General features: G+C 46.9%; 1 protein-coding gene across 1 annotated transcript in view; it reads left to right on the top strand.

The window, feature by feature from the left end:
- Positions 1–6505: 6505 nt before the first annotated feature.
- Positions 6506–20758, top strand: part of LOC132579045 (synaptic vesicle 2-related protein) — a 32390-nt gene continuing 18137 nt past the window's right edge. The window contains exons 1-6 of the mRNA XM_060249181.1: positions 6506–6540; positions 13352–13512; positions 16032–16117; positions 16317–16415; positions 18405–18476; positions 20008–20132. Of these exons, the coding sequence (XP_060105164.1) occupies positions 6506–6540; positions 13352–13512; positions 16032–16117; positions 16317–16415; positions 18405–18476; positions 20008–20132 (578 nt within the window). The remainder of the gene's footprint in view (positions 6541–13351; positions 13513–16031; positions 16118–16316; positions 16416–18404; positions 18477–20007; positions 20133–20758) is intronic.

The following is a 20758-nucleotide window of genomic DNA, read 5'->3' as shown; positions in this document are numbered from 1 at the left end:
CTATAAATTAAGGACCTCTGAAATGTCTAGTTGTTAGCAGCTTCGCTCAGCTCCTGAAAACGGAGGGCCCTTGGGGCTTCCTTGACTGAGTCACTCCATCACCTGCTGGGTCACACTCTTTTCCTTCAACATTCCCCGGCATTATTGTCTTTCCCAGCAATCCTTGTGCTTTAGTCACATTATGAGACAACAATCATCTCAGTTTGGTCATTTTAGCTTCTAGGGAGAGGTCAAACTTGATTTGATCTAGAACCCACTGATTTGTCTTGGTGGTCTGTGGTATCTGTAAAACTCTCCCCCAACACCACCTTTCAGATGAATCTACTTTCTTCCTACCAACCTTCTTCATTGTCCGGCTTTCATACACATACACAGTAGTGGGGGATACTATGATATGGATTATGTTGGTCACCAGTAACACATCCTTATACTTAAGAACCTTTTCTAGTGCCTTCATATTTACTTGGAAGTAAATCCAACAGCACTTGACGAAACTTCTGAGTAAACAAGCATAGAATAGTATTTTTAACAACTAGCCTATAAATATATAATTGATTTCCAGTGACCCTCTGCTTATTAAATTTTTAAAACTCACCATCAAAAGGTGTTCCAGATGATAGAGTTCCAGAGATTCAGATGAAAGATTCACAGTCTGGGTGAACATTCAAGTTGGCTAGAAATGGCAAGTCTGGCTTGTGAGCTCAGTGCCTGAAAAGGACTCAGTTTGGGTAGGACAAAGAGATTATCTAGGATGTGATGCGCAGAGTCCACCCTCTGAAGTTGTCATTTCCTCCAGGGGAACTGATCTCTGTAGTTTGGGAGATCAGTTGTAACTCCAAGAGAACTTAAGGACCCACCTGGATGTCGACAACCTGGACATGGCTGGCTTGGCCAGGCTTGTTGTTGTTTTTTTAAGCCTCTCCTCTGCTACTTTTTAAATGTCTGCTGGCCTAAAACAAACCTGATAGCTGATATTTTACCAGTCTTGTGGATAGAGCGTGATATACATTTGATGCACTTAAAAATGAATGCATATGAGAAAGAAGGAGTGGGCTGATAGTAGGTTCATTGTCCATCTAAATAAAAGCATACAGCTTTGCATACAGACAGTGCCCTACAATCACCTGTCGCTTTGCTGCCCCCACCAGCTTTTTCATTGGGAAAGAAGGGCCAGGCAGGCTGTATCTCATCAAACCTCAGAAGCTAAGTGGGCATGAGAGACGGTGAAGGGCTATTGGAAAATGGTGCACGAAATACTACAGAAGATTATGATGACACAGATTCAGTTCAAACCAGAACTATTTTTATTGAATATATTTCCTGAGGATTATTCCAAAGAAATGAGACATTTGTTGGCACATTTCAAAAGAACATGAGAAGCCATGTTGGATCAGGCCAATGGCCCCTCCAGTCCAACACTGAGTCACATAAGAACATAAGAGAAGCCCTGTTGGATCAGGCCAAAGGCCCCTCCAGTCCAACACTCGGAGTCACATAAGAACATAAGAGAAGCCATGTTGGATCAGGCCAATGGCCCCTCCAGTCCAACACTCTGAGTCACATAAGAACATAAGAGAAGCCATGTTGGATCAGGCCAATGGCCCCTCCAGTCCAACACTCTGGGTCACATAAGAACATAAGAGAAGCCATGTTGGATCAGGCCAATGGCCCCTCCAGTCCAACACTATGAGTCACATAAAAACAAAAGAGAAGCCCTGTTGGATCAGGCCAATGGCCCCTCCAGTCCAACACTCTGAGTCACATAAGAACATAAGAGAAGCCCTGTTGGATCAGGCCAATGGCCCCTCCAGTCCAACACTCGGAGTCACATAAGAACATAAGAGAAGCCATGTTGGATCAGGCCAATGGCCCCTCCAGTCCAACACTCTGAGTCACATAAGAACATAAGAGAAGCCATGTTGGATCAGGCCAATGGCCCCTCCAGTCCAACACTCTGAGTCACATAAGAACATAAGAGAAGCCCTGTTGGATCAGGCCAATGGCCCCTCCAGTCCAACACTCTGAGTCACATAAGAACATAAGAGAAGCCATGTTGGATCAGGCCAATGGCCCCTCCAGTCCAACACTCTGAGTCACATAAGAACATAAGAGAAGCCCTGTTGGATCAGGCCAATGGCCCATCCAGTCCAACACTCTGTGTCACATAAGAACATAAGAGAAGCCATGTTGGATCAGGCCAATGGCCCATCCAGTCCAACACTCTGTGGCACATAAGAACATAAGAGAAGCCATGTTGGATCAGGCCAATGGCCCATCCAGTCCAACACTCTGTGTCACATAAGAACATGAGAAGCCATGTTGGATCAGGCCAGCGGCCCCTCCAGTCCAACATTCTGTGTCACATAAGAACATAAGAGAGGCCATGTTGGATCAGGCCAATGGCCCATCCAGTCCAACACTCTGAGTCACATAAGAACATAAGAGAAGCCCTGTTGGATCAGGCCAATGGCCCATCCAGTCCAACACTCTGTGTCACATAAGAGAAGCCGTGTTGGATCAGGCCAATGGCCCCTCCAGTCCAACACTCTGAGTCACAGAAGAACATAAGAGAAGCCATGTTGGATCAGGCCAATGCCCTATCCAGTCCAACACTCTGTGCTGCATAAGAACATAAGAGAAGCCATGTTGGATCAGGCCAATGGCCCCTCCAGTCCAACACTCTGTGTCACACAGTGGCCAATATATGTGTGTGTGTGTATACATACACACACACACATACATTTCAACACAACGGCTAGGATTCTCTTGGCGCAGAGATGGAAATCTCAGGAAATTCCCACGAAAATGGGCTTGGTGGGAAAAATTCTGGAAACAGCAGAGCTGGACTTTTAATCCCAGTTGATGGCTGGGAGATCTAAGGAAGAAGCAAGAGAATACTGGATGAAATTCTATGCCTGGTTAGACATTCAAGACTCTTAAGATTCTCTGGTGTGAACTTATTTCTCCTTTTTTCCCTGCATTTTATATTACAAAATTGCCTTTACTGGAATTGTCAAAACTAATAGATATCTTAACCAAAAGATTTATAATATAAAATATTAAAATGTTGGTTATGTTTAGCTTAGAGATAATAATATGGGACAATTTATGTAAAGAAAGTATTGCAGATGTAGGGTTGTACTCTTTGAAAGTATCTTTATGCAGAATAAGGTTAATATATATTGTGCTCTCTATTCCCTCTATGCCCTACCCCTATTTTTTTCTGAAACTAATAAAACTTTTTAAAACCGCAAACCTCAGAAGCTAAGCAGGGTTGGCTCTGGATAGTACTGGATGGGAGACCACCAAGGAAGTCCAGGGTCATGGCACAGAGGCAGGCAATGGGAAACCACCTCTGAACATCTCTGGCCTTGAAAAACCGTTGAGGGATCACCATAAGTCAGCTGTGACTTTATGGCCCTTTCCACCAGCAGACAAGGGAGAAGTGGTCATTCTTAACTTCCAAAAAAGGTTACAGTGAGGATCATGGGATCCATACAGATGAAGCCACAAAGAACTGGCTCTGTGCTGAGGATAGGCAAGATTAAGTGGGAAAGCTGGTAGGATATAGCCCAATGTATTTGCTTAAAGTATAATGTCTTTTCAAGTAATTATTTGACTATTCTGATTCTACTGAATCTTTCTATTGAATCCCAGGTGATTCTGTGATTCTAAATGAGGTGGCAGCATAGACCTATTATATTACAAAATTACAATTTTTATTCTTAATCTATAATCCCTAACATAGAGTTTTTGTTTTTTTCACTGCCACAGCAACGGGGTTGACAGTTTCACTGAGTTATCCACTACAACCCCAAGATCTTTTCCCCTCTGTTTCAGCAAGTTCAGACCCCATCAGCCTAGACCTGAAGTTGGGATTCTTTTTGTCCCAATGTGCATCACCCTACACTTTTAAAATGATAGAATCATAGAGTTGGAAGGAACCTCCAGCCTCCAGGGTTATTTCTTTATGTACATTTATATCCTCCTCCTCCTGAAACAGCTCAAAGTGGCTTCCAACGATTAAAAGCTCGACAATAAATACCACAAAATAGTTACATCAATAAAATCACATACTACACTATAAAACAGGCATCGTATTCAGTAGACTACAATGACAATAATAGTGGCCGTGTTGTCAGACATTGTAACTTGACTGTTTAAATGTGCTGTAACTATCCAGGTTCCCTTGCCCTAACTAACTCCATCTTGAATGGTGCCACTAACACTGAGAATAAAAGTTTGCATTTCAAACGCCTTTGTAACAGCCACAAACTCCCATGGGAATTCCTTGCATAGTACTAACAAATGTAGCAAGCCTTTGAAGATAGCAAACCCCAAGGTAACCAGTAGGGTTCCTTCCTTGGGAAAGAGATAAGAAGGTATGGGAACCGGCAGTTGCCTCCCAAAAGTGTGAGAATGGTTTTATTGTTTAGCTTTTGATGTTAGAGGTTAAAATGGTATGTCTCGCTGTCAACTGTATCAATCTCAACTTGCTTCTACCCCAGACCACGAGTTCTCAAATAAATGGATTAACTTTGCTACAAATGGTCCTTTTTTACTTTGACGTTCCAAGTGTGACACGTGTGACCTGTTGATCTCAAAATATTCTTATTGCAAAGGATCTACAGGCAGACGGATCACTCTTGCCAGAGACATCGAGATATTACCTGAAAGCCATCTGGAAGAGTTCGGTCTTACAGGCCCTGTAGAATCTAGTCCAACCCCCTGAACAATGCAAGAACGTCACAAATACCTCCCCCTAACTGGACTTCATTTGCCACATTGAAACCTACATTGTTGTTGGGGTTGAATTTCAAGCAGATGCTCTACCATTGAGCTACAGCCTCTCTCCAAACGGCAGAGGCAAAAGAGAAGGCCTTGATATATCAAGGCAGTACACAACCTTTGTCATAATAGTCAGCTTACTGAAGGCAGAAAGAGCCTGGAAGGAAAAATGAAATGGCACCCGATGACAAATGACAGTGCAAAACAGAGGAGTCATAAAAATAGCTGACATGTATCCAGTAGTTCATTCAGAGCTACCTGCCTCCTTAGACTCTGAAATACTCCATCATACAGAGAGCAGAACTAAGGAAGTCTTCTCTCAGAAGTCTACTCAGTGGGACTTGCTTTCAGGGAAGTGTTCTTAGAACTGCACTGTCATGTTGTGTGGTTCTAGTACGACATGGATGTGCATACAATTTGAATGACCATAAATAAAATTTGTAAAAGGACTCTGAAACCAGCAACTAAGCCATGCAGCAGCGTAAGCCCAATAGCTGGAGCAAGCTGAAGCAATTTGAAAGCCAGTGACATTCTGTTCCAATGAACTCTGCAAAGAGTTCATTGAAAGAGTGAGCAAGAAAAAAATAAGTGACTCCCTCCCCCCAAGCACACACTCCAACTCAGCCAAAAGCCTAGGAAACTCAGCCAGAGTGTTGGACTGGATGGGCCATTGGCCTGATCCAACACAACTTCTCTTATGTTCTTATGTGACACGAGTGTTGGACTGGATGAGCCATTGGCCTGATCCAACATGGCTTCTCTTACATTCTTTTGTACGGTGCAGTGATGCTCTGTATTCTTGGTGCTGGGGGGAAGGCACAGCATGAGGGCTTCTAGTGTCCTGGCCCCACTGGTGGACCTCCTGATGGCACCTGTTTTTTTGGCCACTGTGTGGCACAGTGTTGGACTGGATGGGCTATTGGCCTGATCCAACATGGCTTCTCTTAAATTCTTTTGTCCGGGGCAATGATGCCTCTTATTCTTGGTGCTGGGGCGGGGCAACAGTGGGAGGGCTTCTAGTGTCCTGGCCCCACTGGTGGACCTCCTGATGGCACCTGGTTTTTTGGCCACTGTGTGACACAGAGTATTGGACTGGAGGGGCCATTGGCCCGATCCAACATGGCTTCTCTTATGTTCTTATGTGACACAGAGTGTTGGACTGGATGGGCCATTGGCCTGATCCAACATGGCTTCTCTTGTGTTCTTATGTGACACAGAGTGTTGGACTGGATGGGTCATTGGCCTGATCCAACAGGGCTTCTCTTAGATTTTTATGTTCTTAACAACAAATCCCGCTGTGCCCCCCCCCCCCCCCCCAAACATGCAATCCGGGCTACGGCCCTGCAGAAAGGTTGTCTGGCGGTGTTCTTTTCGCGGCTGCTGCTGACACAGCGCCGGCTCTTGGCTGCCTGCCTGCCTGCCTGGCGCAGGGGGCGTCCCTGGGGAGCCTGCTGCTGCTGCTGTTGTGCTGAGCCCCCCAGGCCAGAAGAGCCCTTGGCGCGGGGAGGAAAGGGGAGGCGAGCAGCCAGCCCAGCCCAGCCCCGCCCTCCTTCCCCCGCCCCCGCCCGGCTCTGGCTGGCAGCAGGCGGGCGGGCGGCCCCGGGAGCTGTCCAGCGGGCAGAGCTCCTGAACTCGGCGCGCCTGCCTCGCCTCGCCTCGCCTCCCCGCGCCGCCATGTAGAGCAGATGCGAGAAGCGCCTCCCGCTCCGCCTCGGCCATGGAGGAGGACTTCTTCCAGCTCCGCCAGCTGCCGTGAGTCGCCGCAGGGCCCGCGCGGGGGGGTTGCAATGCCAGGCCCTCTTGGCCGAGGGCAGCGCGTCTCGGGGGGCTCTCGGGGGGGCCCCAGGGCCGGCAAGGGGGAGGCGGCGGCCTAGGGCGCTGCCCCGTCGGGGGGTGCCCCCAGGCGCCCCCTTCTCCACGCACAGCGCCCCCCCCCCCCGAGCCTGCCTTGAAAGGAGCCATTGCCCTCGCTGGCCTGCTCCAGACCCGCGCTTCTGAGCCTGGCCCGGCCCGGCCCGGCCCAGGGCTTCCAGGCCTGCTGGGGATTTCTGCTTTGTGTGTTTGAAATCCAGGCAAGGGGGGCGGGGGGGGGCGGGTCTGCCTGTCTCTTTCTCTCCGTCTGTTTGGAAGAAGGAAGGTTGACGGGGGAAGACCGTCCATGTCTCCCAATGCAGCCGCGGCTGAGCTGAATCTCTCAGCCCCTCCCCTGCACGCCAGGCTCCTTTTCCCCCTAACATCCCGGGGCCTGCGGGGATCTTTTGGCTTTCCCCTGCAAAAGGCAGCGTTGCTGAGAGAGGTTCACGTGTGGGGGAAGAGTCCCGCTGGGGGTTTTGGAGGACCTGCCCTCCAGCATCCACATAGCCGCGGCACAACTTGCAGAGTCCCCTTCCGCCCGGCTGGCACAGACTGTGCAGGAAAATAACCTTTGTTTTGCAGTTTGCTTTGCGGTGTGCTGAGGGGTTTTTTTTTGTCACCTGAGGAAGATCCCCAACTTGGCTGTCCTGTCAAGGGCCCTTTCCCCTTCCCCGAATGCGTCATCGTCTCCGTTTCAGAGCTGAGAGGCTTGCAGTGCATGGCAATGCGTCCCACCCCCGCCTCCCCCAAGACGTGCCAGGAATAAGATGGCTTGCGAGGCAAGGATCACCATGGCACATTCATACATTTCTTTGGCATCAAACAGAATTACTCCTGAGTCGATCTGGTGAGAAAAGCAGGCGGTTTGCAGTCTTGAGTTTGCAGAGGGCTAGCTTGCTTTGCCAGGCTCTCTCAATCGCACAGCAGAGCTACTGAGCCCAGCATCTCTTCCTTCCATTGGCTGAGGCTCCTCCCTCTCCTTGTTCCCTGGGGAAGGAAGCAAAGAGCCAGAGCTTTCTTTGCTCAGTTCCCTGGATCCCACAGGAGAGATATAAAGAAAGCACCTTTTTAAAAAAGAAGTCACATCTTTTTTAAAGGCATATCTTTTATAAAGGCACATCTGTGTCCTTTATAAAGTTTGTATCTCTGCTTCCTAGCATTACATTTTATGACCCGGCCTGACAAGGTCTCATCTATGTCAGATCCGGCCCTCATAACAAATGAGTTTGAGACCTCTGCTCTAGATCCTTCTGGACTGTCTTGACAGCCAAAATAATTACTTTCAAATGTCTTTTTGCAGAGATACCCTCTGCCCTAATGGATTAAGGCCTGGGAGATTCTATTGCTTCCCCACCCCACCCCCACCCCAAATCTTCAACTCTCTGAAGCTTTCTCTTCCTTTAATGAATTACACTGCTGGTCCATGAAACCTGCTGTTATCCACTCTGACTGTCAGTAACTCTCTTAGGTCTCAGACAGAAGACTCTCCTAGCCATTTCCTGAAAATAGGGAATGCCAAAAGAGTATGGGGTGGCTGAGATGCCAGGGGTTGGCAGAACTGGAGTCCTGAAGCCATGCAATGCACGTGGGCTGCCACTCAACGCTGGCCTTGCTCTCCTTTGCATTTTTATTTAGAAGCACAAGTTTTGTTGCACAAAACTGGCATCCTTATGCCCTGTGCAAACACTGATGAACATGAACAGAGCAGTTCTGCACAGCTGAGCCTGGAGTAACTGTGCCCAGAATAGCATCGACAGTATCTGATTTTTGGCTGGGTATGAAACTCTGATCCATGAAGTTAACTGACAATATTTCTGAACTCTGGGTCCTGAAAGTATACCTGTTCTGTAAGGCAGTCGATGTAACGTTGCTAAAAACAGAAGATGGTCTGACAAGGAGCAGTGAATTCACTTGCATAACTGGACACAGACCTAGCAGAGTTTTTGTACATAAAATATGGAAAGGCATTCCTGGTGATTGTATATGAAATACACACAATGCTCCTCTCTCAGCTAAGCGAGATCTCTGGAGTTGTTAGGTGGGCCTCTTCTCTCTTTAGGTATAGTAGCAATTCTCCAGACAATGTGGCATTTATTGAATTCCAAAATATCATATTTGTTTGTCAGTTAGTTCAGAAGGGTAATGAAAGCTGCAGCCCACACTCTCTTTTGACCTGCCAATGCATTCTCTGAGGGAAAGGCTGTGGCTCAGTGGCAGAGCATCTGCTTGGCATGCAGAAGGTCCCAGGTTCAATCCCCAGCATCTTCAGTTCAGGCAGTGGGTGATGTGAAAGGTCTCCACATGAGACCCTGGAGAGCTGCTGCCAGTCTGAGTAAACAATATGGACTCTGATAGACTGATTCAGTATATAAGAAGAAGAAGAAGATATTGGATTTATATCCCGCCCTCCACTCCGAAGAGTCTCAGAGCGGCTCACAATCTCCTTTACCTTCCTCCCCCACAACAAACACCCTGTGAGGTGGGCGGGGCTGGAGAGAGCTCTCACAGCAGCTGCCCTTTCAAGGACAACTTCTGCCAGAGCTATGGCTGACCCAAGGCCATTCCAGCAGGTGCAAGTGGAGGAGTGGGGAATCAAACCCGGTTCTCCCAGATAAGAGTCCGCACACTTAACCACTACACCAAACTGGCTCTCCTTATATAAGGCAGCTTTGTGTGTTTGTTATGTCTTTTAGCTTTAATGGAATTTGCCAACAGGGCTACGGTGAACACAGAGAGAATTAGCCACTAAAAAAAGACTCTTCTCCCCCACTTGCCTTGATGCTCACAATCTGCCAAGGCCTTCATAAGAACACAAGAAGGGCCCTGCTGGGTCAGACCAGGGAGGGTTCAGATAGTCCAGCCTCCTGTCTCACACAGGGGTCAGCCAGTTCCTCTGGAGGGCCAACAACAGGGCAGGGGTTCTAAAAGAGCTTGCGGATGTAATTTCTGAGCCTCTGGCTATTATTTTTGAGAATTCTTGGAGAACAGGAAAAGTGCCGGAAGATTGGAGGTGAGCGAATGTTGTCCCCATCTTCAAGAAGGGGGAAAAAAAGATGATCCGGGTAACTAACGACCCGTCAGCTTGATGTCTATACCTGGAAAAGTTTTAGAACAAATCATCAAACAGTCGGTCCTGGAACATTTAGAAAGAATGGATGTGATTACTAAGAGCCAGCATGGTTTCCTCAACAACAAGTCATGTCAGACTAACCTGAACTCTTTTTTTGAGAAAGTGACTACCTTGCTGGATCAGGGGAATGCTGTAGACATCGTTTATCTTTATTTCAGTAAGGCTTTTGATAAAGTTCCACATACTATTCTTGTTGATAAGTTGGTAAAATGTGGTTTGGAACCTGTTACTGTTAGGTGGATCTGTAACTGGTTGACAGATTGCACCCAAAGAGTGCTTGTGAATGGTTCCTCATCCTCTTGGAGAGGAGTGACAAGTGGAGTGCCTCAGGGATCTGTCCTGGGACCTGTTTTGTTCAACATCTTTATCAATGATTTAGATGAAGGAATAGAGGGAATGCTTATTAAATTTGCAGATGATACTAAATTGGGAGGGGTTGCAAAAACAGAAGAAGACAGAAACAGGATACAGGATGACCTTGACAGGCTGGAAAACTGGGCTAAAACCAATTAAATGAATTTTAACAGGGATAAATGTAAAGTTCTGCATTTAGGTAGGAAAAATCCAATGCATGGTTATAGGATAGGGGAGACTTGTCTTAGTAGTAGTCTGTGCAAAAAGGATCTAGGGGTCTTAGTGGATCATACGCTGAACATGAGTCAATGATGGTGGTTAAAAAGGCAAATGCAATTTTGGGCTGTATCAACAGAAGTATAGTGTCCAGATCACGTGATGTGATGGTATCGCTTTACTATGCTCTGGTAAGACCTCACCTGGAGTCTTGTGTTCAGTTTTGGGCACCACAATTTAAGAAGGATCTAGACAAGCTGGAATGGGTCCAGAGGAGGGCAATGAAGATGGTGAGGGGTCTGAAGACCAAGTCCTATGAGGAAAGGTTGAAGGAGCTGGGGATGTTTAACCTGGAGAGGAGGCAGCTGAGAGGGGGTATGATCATCGTCTTCAAGTCCTTGAAGGGCTGTCATATAGAGAATGGTGTGGAATTGTTTTCTGTGGCCCTGGAAGGTAGGACCAGAACCAATGGGTTGAAATTAAATCAAAAGAGTTTCTGGCTCAACATTAGGAAGAACTTCCTGACAGTTAGAGCGGTTCCTCAGTGGAACAGGCTTCCTCAGGAGGTGGTGGTTTCTCCTTCCTTGGAGATTTTTAAGCAGAGGCTAGATGGCCATCTGACAGCAATGAAGATCCTGTGAATTTAGGAGGAGGTGTTTGTGAGTTTCCTGCATTGTGCAGGGGGGTGGACTAGATGACCCTAGAGGTCCCTTCCAACTCTATGATTTTAGGGAGGCCAAGGCCTTCTCCTGAGAAGAACATCAGAAGAGCCCTGCTGGATCAGACCAGGGAGGGTCCATCTAGTCCAGCATCCCATCTCACACAGTGGCCAACCAGTTCCTGCAGAGGGCCAACAACAGGGCAGAGAGACCAAGGCCTGCATAAGAACATCAGCAGAGCCCTGCTGGATCAGCCTAGCAATCCATCTAGTCCCAGATCCTATGAACATAAGAACAGAAAAGAGGCCATGCTGGATCAGGCCAATGGCGCATCTAGTCCAGTCTGGGTCACACAGGGAGGAAGAATACTCTCCTGCTTGTGCCATTCCACAGCCATAGATGACTTACCTCAGTACGTCCTGAAACACTGTAAACAGGCACTGAGCCTGCAAAGGTAGAACCATAGAGTCATAGAGTTGGAAGGGACCTCCCAGGGTCATCTAGTCTAACCCCCTGCACAATGCAGGAAACTCACAAACACCCCCTAAATTCACAGGATCTTCATTGCTGTCAGATGGTCATGATCTAGCCTCTGTTGAAAAACCTCCAAGGAAGCAGAGGGTAATCTTGACGGAAACTAAATAAAAGTATTTAAAGCACTTTGCAAATTAAAGGAGCTGTAAACAAGAACAGATTATCATACTTGACCTGGATGGGCCAGGATGGCCTGATCACATCAGATTCTGGAAGCTAAGCAGGGGCAGGCCTGGTTAGTACTTGGATGAGAGACCACCAAGGAAGTCCAGGGCTGATACACAGAGACAGGCCATGGCCAACCACCCCTGAAAGTCTTGCCTTTAAAACCCTATGGGATCACCATACATCAGTTGCAACTTGACAGGAGAAGAAAAAGAAAAGAAGAAGATGATGTTGGATTTATATCCCGCCCTCCACTCCGAAGAGTCTCAGAGCGGCTCACAATCTCCTTTATCTTCCTCCCCCACAACAGACACCCTGTGAGGTGGGTGGGGCTGAGAGGGCTCAAACAGCAGCTGCCCTTTCAAGGACAACCACTGCCAGAGCTATGGCTTACCCAAGGCCATGCTAGCAGGGGCAAGTGGGAATCAAACCCGGTTCTCCCAGATAAGAGCCCATGCACTTAACCACTACACCGAACTGGTTATACAATCTCCTTTATCTTCCTCTAACACAACATATACCCTGTGAGGTGGGTGGGGCTGAAAGGACTCTCCAAGAAGCTGCCCTTTCAAGGAGATCTCTGTGAGAGCGATGGCTGACCCACGGCCATTCCAGCAGCTGCAAGTGGAGGAGTGGGGAATCAAACCCGGTTCTCCCAGATAAGAGTCCGCACACTTAACCACTACACCAAACTGGCTCTTTTTTTATGAAAAAAATCATAAGGAGTTTCATCACTGAGTTTGAGGCCAGGGGCACCTTTAAGACCAAAGAAGTTTAATACACATGCTTTTGTGTGCATGCTGACTTCCCCTTGTATCTGAAGAAGTGTGTGTGTACATGTGTACATGTGTGTGTCCCCACATGTTCCCAGGGAGAGCACCTCCCTGTGCTCGTGAAGAGAGCTTGTACTGTTCCGCAGGGCCTGTAAGACAGTGCTCTTCCACCATCCATTTATTAATTAAGATCGCAGGCTACAGCAGACTTTGAACATCTGGCGCACCTCTAGCATGAACCTAAGATCTGTTTCTATGTATAACATCCAGCTGGAACAGCAGAACAGTAAAACATGATATAAAAACAGATTGGGCAGTACCCATCTTCTCAAACAGATTGCCACCCAAGGATTAATAAAGCACCTGAAATGTTTTGATTTTTATGTTTTTATGTCTTTTAATGTACTTCTCTATTTCACGTATATACATGAACATGTAAGCCACCCTGAGCCTGCTCCGATGGGGAGAGCGGGATATAAATAAAATAAATAAATAACAAAAGCTTATAGCGATAATATAATTTTTTTGACCATAAAAATGCCGCTGGATTTAAACTTTGTTCTGCTGCTTCAAACCAACGCAGCCGCCCACCTGAACGCATCGTCATCACTGAGTGTTTGAATCACATACAACTCTTCTGCAGACCAGAAAAATATAAGGGGAAATTTGCCTGACAGGTTAGAGGTTGCTTCCAGGGTCAGGACAGAAGAAGGGGTCTCTCGGAGGGTCCAGTCTAGTAGAGCTTTTTAGAGTTCAACATTATCTCTTTTAGCAGACCCTCCATGAAAATGCCCATCTCCCCCCACACACACACCTGGAATTGGGCCCCTGCATCTTTTGAGCACCCGTGACATCCACTCTCATTTCTCCATCATTAGGGTGGTCAAGTTTCGTCGCACTGGGGAAAGTTCCCGGTCTGAGGAGGATGCTGTATCGGGTGAACACGAAGTCCAGATTGAGGGTGTCCAGACAGCATTAGAACCTGTGGAGCTAGAAGATGGAGGGACGGTGCCGAAGGAGTTTGCCAACCCAACGGATGGTGAGTGGAGGGTGCATGCATCCAAGCTCAGAAAGGAGCAAAATATTCAGGTGCTTTAAAAAACAAACAAAGGTGAAGGTTTTGAATCACAAGAAGTGCAGGAAGACTTTGTTCAGAGGAAGATATTTGTTCCTAACCGTCATGGTTAGAGGAGGGACGGTAGCTCAGTGGTAGAGCATCTGCTTGGTAAGCAGAAGGTCCCAGGTTCAATCCCTGGCATCTCCAACTAAAGAGGGTCCAGGCAAGTAGGTGTGAAAAACCTCAGCTGGAGACCCTGGAGAGCCACTGCCAGTCTGAGTAGACAACACTGACTTTGATGGACCAAGGGTCTGATTCAGTACAAGGCAGCTTCATGGAGAAGGGCTGTGTGGCTCAGTGGTAGAGCATCTGCTTGGTAAGCAGAAGGTCCCAGGTTCAATCCCTGGCATCTCCAAATAAAGAGGGTCCAGGCAAGTAGGTGTGAAAATCCTCAGCTTGAGACCCTGGAGAGCCACTGCCAGTCTGAGTAGACAATACTGACTTTGATGGACCAAGGGTCTGATTCAGTATAAGGCAGCTTCATATGTTCATGGTGGCTTAGAAAATGAACTGCGGGGAGAGATGTCTGGCTGAAATCTTGCTTGCACAGAGATCCCCTGGCGGGCTCTGGAACTGTTCTCCAGCCTCAGTTCTCTTATCTGCAATGTGGGGGTGGTAGTTGATGCCAGATTACTTTATGTACACCTTACTGTACCTTCAGTAACCCAAACAACCAGGAACTTACGCAGATATACTTTATTCCACTTAAGCTTTTACTGTGAACAGAAGGCTTAAAGATATATAACTCAGAAGGTAAAACAGAAGGCAACAGTAGTACAATACAACAGAAGGTTATGCATTTTAGAATTCAGATGAACTTTACCCAAACTCTCATAGTTAAGCTTATCCTACCTTATAATCTAATACCTTTAAAGAGAATTAAATCTATGAAAACCTAAGTCCCATTTTTCTTAGAGCCACACTCTCTGCTTGAGAATATAGGCTATGTTCTATGTTTGAGGCCTCAACCAGAAATCAACAAGGGTTGTTAATTTCTGGGCTTGACTGGCAGAGCGTTCCCCTGCCTCTCATGCAATCAGCCACTTCTGCTCAAATTTGAGGGTTTAAAAAGCCTCATCCCCTCAGCACCTTATCAATTATCTCTTATCTTATCTGATATTTTGCATTCCAGTTACTGCAGATGCAAATCCAGACGGCCGGTTATCTGTTACTCTTATCAGTTCCTGCTCAAACCATATAAGGCCTTTCCTGTCCTCAGACAACTTTCAATTTCCACCTGGTTTTTTTCCTGCTCTACTGACCTAGATTCTCAACCTAAGCTGTTGACTGAGAGCAATATGAATGCCGAATAGTGTGAATAGCTTGTTGCCAATTTCATAAGAGACCCATCCCAAAAGAAATCCTGCCACAGTAGTGTTGTCCGATTGTGCGGGGCTGTCCTAGGGAGCAGATATGTGAACCAGAGACACTCCCTTTATTCCATTTGCCGTCCTCGCCCTGTAAGGCTACACAAAAGGTCCTAATTGTGACGTGAATCTGCTTGCCATTGCTAGAACTGTTATAGCAACTAAATGGAGGGATAAAACAGCCCCTACTCTACACATGGGGCATAATAAACTTTGGGACCATTTTATTAACACCAGAATCACAAGTCATTCCATTATGCCACCTCTGAAGAGTTATCAAAAATCTTTCCAGTCCATTTGGTTTCCTGTTGTTCAATATATTGTAGAGAATGAGATTATTTTGAGTAAATCCTGTTATCATGACTTATTGTATTTTTTTAATGTTTAAACAAGTTCTGACATTGTTTAAAGATGACAATTATCCTTACTGGTATGTGACGATAGATATTATCAGGGCTTTTTTAATAGGAAAAGCCCAGCAGGAATTCATTTGAATATTAGGCAACATCCCCTGACATCACCATTTTTGCACAGGCTTTTTTTTTTTAGAAAAAGCCCAGCAGGAACTCATTTGGATATTAGGCCACACCCCCTGGTGCCAAGCCAGCCAAAACTGCATTCCTGTGCATTCCTGCTCAAAAGAAGTCCTGGATATTATTATGTATTTTGTGTTATTCTACTTTTTACTCTTATATTGTAAATGTTGGTCTCTCTAACTTTTGCATTCCTGTATGATAATAAAAAGATATTTATGACAGGGGGAAAAAAATAAAATGGTATATGAATGTTGCAGATTTTTATCATCCTGTGAGCTGATGTTAAACTTCACAGCATAGTTGAGGATTTTTGAACTTTGGGACTTCCAACCTTCTACTGATCTGCTTTGGTTGGGCATCCAAAGTTTACTGTTCAGGTGATGCTCCAACCTGTCTACCTGTGGTGGACTTCTGGGGGAGCCTTGAGTCCAACCTGATGTCAGTGAGTATGTAAACCCTTGTTTCAGATGCAGAACAGCTGTAGCTGCCACAGCAGATAGCTCGATGCCCTTAACTGGTGCGTTTGATTCTTCTCCAGATACTTTTATGGTGGAAGATGCGGTGGAAGCGATTGGATTTGGCAAGTTCCAGTGGAAGCTGTCCATCCTGACGGGTTTGGCATGGGCAAGTAGAACAGACCAAAAGTCAAGGCTGGGCCATGGACTGCAGGAAGTGGGCTGCTTCCAGCTCCCCCCCCCCCACCAACCTGCTTCCTTGTCTCCCCTAGTAAATCACGGGAGGCCTCAGTCTCCAACTGAACTCCTCCCCATCCATTCTCCAGCTGATGCGCACAGTAACAGTTTCCTTCTTCTGGCTTTTCTAGATGGCCGACGCCATGGAAATGATGATTCTGAGCATCCTAGCGCCTCAGCTTCATTGTGAGTGGCGATTACCCACCTGGCAGGTTGCATTGCTCACTTCGGTAGGAAAATAGCAGACAGCACCTGGGTTCTGTAAGGTGTTTTGACTTCTTGCTGTAGATTGTTAACAGAGGAAAAAGCCCATTCGTGCCAGCAAATTCACTGGTTTGGTCACTGGGACTCTCTTTCGCTCTCTCTCTTGCCATCTCTCTTTCCCTCCCATCCTCCAGTTTGGTGTAGTGGTTAAGTGTGCGGACTCTTATCTGGGAGAACCAGGTTTGATTCCCCACTCCTCCACTTGCAGCTGCTGGAATGGCCTTGGGTCAGCCAGAGCTCTCTTATCTGGGAGAACCGGGTTTGATTCCCCACTCCTCCACTCGCAGCTGCTGGAATGGCCTTGGGTCAGCCAGAGCTCTCTTATCTGGGAGAACCGGGTTTGATTCCCCACTCCTCCACTTGCAGCTGCTGGAATAGCCTTGGATCAGCCATGGCTCTCTTATCTGGGAGAACCGGGTTTCATTCCCCACTCCTCCACTTGCAGCTGCTGGGATGGCCTTGGGTCAGCCAGAGCTCTCTTATCTGGGAGAACTGGGTTTGATTCCCCACTCCTCCACCCGCAGCTGCTGGAATGTACTTGGGTCAGCCAGAGCTCTCTTATCTGGGAGAACCAGGTTTGATTCCCCACTCCTCCACTTGCACCTGCTGAAATGGCCTTGGGTCAGCCATAACTCACACAGGAGTTGTCCTTGAAATGGCAGCTGCTGTAAAAAGCTCTCTCAGCCCCATCTACTTCCCAGAGGGTCTGTTGTGGGGTGGGGGGGGGAAGGTAGAGGAGATTGTGAGCGCTCTGAGACTCTAAGATTCAGAGTATAGGGCGGGATATAAATCTAATATCTTCTTCTTCTTCTCCCTCCATCTCTCCCTATGTCTCTCTCTCTCCGCCCCCCTCTCCTCCTCCCTCCCTCCATCTCTCTGTTGATTAGCATCAAGTCACGATTGTCGTGTTACTTATCAATGGGGTTACTTCCTTTGTCCATTTATTTAATTTTGTTGCCCTGTCTTTCCACTCACCTTATCCAAGGCGGCAAAGAGTCAAAAGCGTTATAACAACTTCAAAAAATATATACGAAATAAATTAAGCCAAACAAACCAGCAGGGAGGATCAGTCAGAAAAGAAACACCAAAGTCGCCACCTGCTGGCAGAATGATAGAAGGGGCAGATTAATCTCCCTGGGAAGAGAATTACATATTTTGGTGCCACAACTGAGAAGGCCCTTTCTTGGATTGACAGCCATCTAGCCTCAGGTGGTGGAGGCACCCAAAAGAGGTCCCCTGAAGACGACCTTAGTGGTTGAGTGTGTTCATATTGAAGCAGATGGCGTTTAGCTGGCCTCAAGCCACCCAGGGCTTCAAAGGTCAACACTGGCACCTTGAATTGGTCTCCAGATGAAGTGGGAGACAACGTAGATGGAATAAAACTGGAGAGAACTGGTCCCTATAGCCCACTCTAGTCAGCATTCTGACTACAGCATTCTGTACCAATAGTAGCTTCTAGATACTCTTCAAGGGCAGTCCTAGGTGGAGTGCCTTGCAGTAGTCTAGTCTAGGTGTTACCAAAGCTTGTAGTGCAGAAAATACAGCAGGTGGATCACCAGCTGAAGTTGGGGGAAAGTGTCTACCACCTGCTTTTCCAACAGGAGACCCGGGTTCAGCAGCACCCCCCAGGCTACAAAATGCCACATTAGAAAGTTAGTAGCTCAAAAATGATTGAGGTTGAGTTTCTTTCTTGACCGTTTTATCAGGGCACCCCTGTAGCCTAGATTTGTTGCCCCTCCCAAAGTTTGATAGTAAACTTGAGTGGCCACCTCCCAAATTGTGTCAGATTAACATGTCCAACAAAAGCACTTCTTTGCAAAAACTTGGCTTCAAATGCAGATGTTTTGTATTAAATCCCTGTTTTGAGAGTCCATTGAAGTTGGGGGCAAGGGGAGGGATTCCTTTCTGTCTTTGCTTCTGAGAGTAACAAAATATCCTCCTTTTCTTTATCACAGGTTGTTTTTGTGGGCATGATGTCCAGTTCCACCCTCTGGGGAAATATCTCAGACCAGTATGGAAGGAAAACAGTAAGTCTCTTGAACAAAGCAGTAGACAAGGTCACCTTTAAGACCAACTAAGTTTTATTCAGAATGTAAGCTTGCGTATGCTCTTAAGCAGACTTCATCAGACAAAATGGGAATGGCAAGCAGCCATACTTAATATAAGTGGGCAGCGTGGAATCATGGGAATGTTTTTAGCAGATTAAAAGAATCCCAGATAGAGATCTGTGTTTGTTAGTGTAGGACAAAACAGGGTTAAAAAAAACATTGGAGAGTGATAAAAGGCAGATTGCTGTCGTAGGTGCGGGTGCCATAAATCTAGGTAACATTCTGGTTTTGTTAGTTTAAATAGAGGACATGGTTTCTCAAAAGATTATAACATCCATATAGTTTGCCATCAGATGGGTTGGTATATGTAATAAGACAAGCAACCAATATCCCCCATTTGAGTATGTCAATACAAAAAGACAAAAGACAAAACCCCCAAATATTCTGATACACTGTTCTAAAAGAGAAATGATAGAAGTTAGCCCTTAGAAAAACAGGGTGCATTAAAGCATAGTGGAAGGTGGTTTAGTATATGTAATGAGACAAACAGCCCACATCCCTCATTTGAGCATGTCAACACACACACACACAAACATTATTCTGATACACTGTTCTAAAAGAGAAATACTAGTCATGGACATATGAACATATGAAGCTGCCTTCTGCTGAATCAGACCCTACTGGGTCCATCAAAGTCAGTCTTGTCTACTCAGACTGGCAGCGGCTCTCCAGCGTCTCCATCTGAGTTTTTTCACACCTACTTGCCTGGACCCTTTTTAGTTGGAGATGCCAGAGATTGAACCTGGGACCTTCTGCTTACCAAGCAGATGCTCCACCACTGAGCCACTGTTCCTCCCCATATATATGAACGTATGAAGCTGCCTTTTACTGAATCAGACCCTGGGTCCATCAAAGTCAATATTGTCTACTCAGACTGGCAGCGGCTCTCCAGGGTCTCAAGCTGAAGTTTTTCACGCCTACTTGCCTGGACCCTTTTTAGTTGGAGATGCTGGGGATTGAACCTGGGACCTTCTGCTTACCAAGCAGATGCTCTGCCACTGAGCCACTGTCCCTCCCCATAGTCGAATGCCTTTGGCTTTGTGGATGGAGAGCGTGAGTGATCTCACATGACCAAGGGCCCTAGGGGCCTTGGACCAGGGAGACTTGAATCCCTACTTTTGCCACTCACTCACTGAGTCATCTCGCTAGAGGCCAGATTTGCATGTGCCACTGAGGGCATTTTCCTCTCACGATTGGTGTGCACCTGCCAAGAAAAGGGCAGCAGTTCTCAATGCGTTTTATTTATTATTTTATTGAGTCACAGAAGCATCAGGCTCATGACATGAGGGGGGGGGAGAGAAAGTTTGAAAGTAGCACAAGGGAAGGGAAGACATCATTTTATTTCAGATGGAATCAAGAGGGAGGATGGGGGGGGGCCCTCAAGGGACAGTGCTTTGTGCTGCCTTGTTCTTCCTCTAAGGGCTTTCTCTCCTATCTTTCTTCTGTGCAGGGTCTAAAGATCAGTGTGCTGTGGACCTTGTATTATGGGATCCTCAGTGGATTTGCACCAATTTACAACTGGATCTTGGTGCTGAGGGGCTTGGTGGGTTTCGGCATTGGAGGAGTGCCTCAGTCGTAAGTAGTCGCCCTTCCCTCTCCTGCAAAGTTGAGCAGCTCCCCATAAGCTGCTCAGACCGCAAGAAGAGCTCTGCTGGATCAGACTGGCAGTATCTTTGGAGCAGGGATAGGGACAGTGGCTCTCCAGATATTTTTGCCTTCAACTCCCATCAGCCCCAGCCAGCTGGCTGGGGCTGATGGGAGTTGTAGGCAAAAAACATCTGGAGAGCCACTGTTCCCTACCCCTGCTTTGAAGGGTTGAACAACAGGGCACAAAGGCTGAGGCCTTTCCTTGAATGTGGAGGCTCCCTTTAGCCACCGTTTCCCCTTGTTCCTTAACAAGTTTTTTCCAGCACCCAAGATCACTGTCATCTGTGTCAGATATGGAAGCCTTTCCCCTCCTCCTTAGTAGTGCTGGGTCATGCAGCCTTTTGATGCTGTTTTCAGTGCAGCCTCATGGCCGAGTTCACTGGTGCTTGCAAAGATGTGGAGGGTTGCCAAGTCCAATTCAAGAAATATCCAGGTACCTTGGGGATGGAACCAGGAGACTTTGGGGGTGGAGCCAGGAACATAGATTGGGACAAGCATAACTGAACTCCAAGAGGAGTTCTGGCCATCATATTGAAAGGAACCTCACACCTTTT

This window comes from Heteronotia binoei, chromosome 11 (assembly GCF_032191835.1).
Source record: "Heteronotia binoei isolate CCM8104 ecotype False Entrance Well chromosome 11, APGP_CSIRO_Hbin_v1, whole genome shotgun sequence".
Lineage (NCBI taxonomy): Eukaryota > Metazoa > Chordata > Lepidosauria > Squamata > Gekkonidae > Heteronotia > Heteronotia binoei.
Note: the sequence above shows the minus strand (reverse complement) of the source record. Positions and strands in the feature narration are given on the sequence as shown.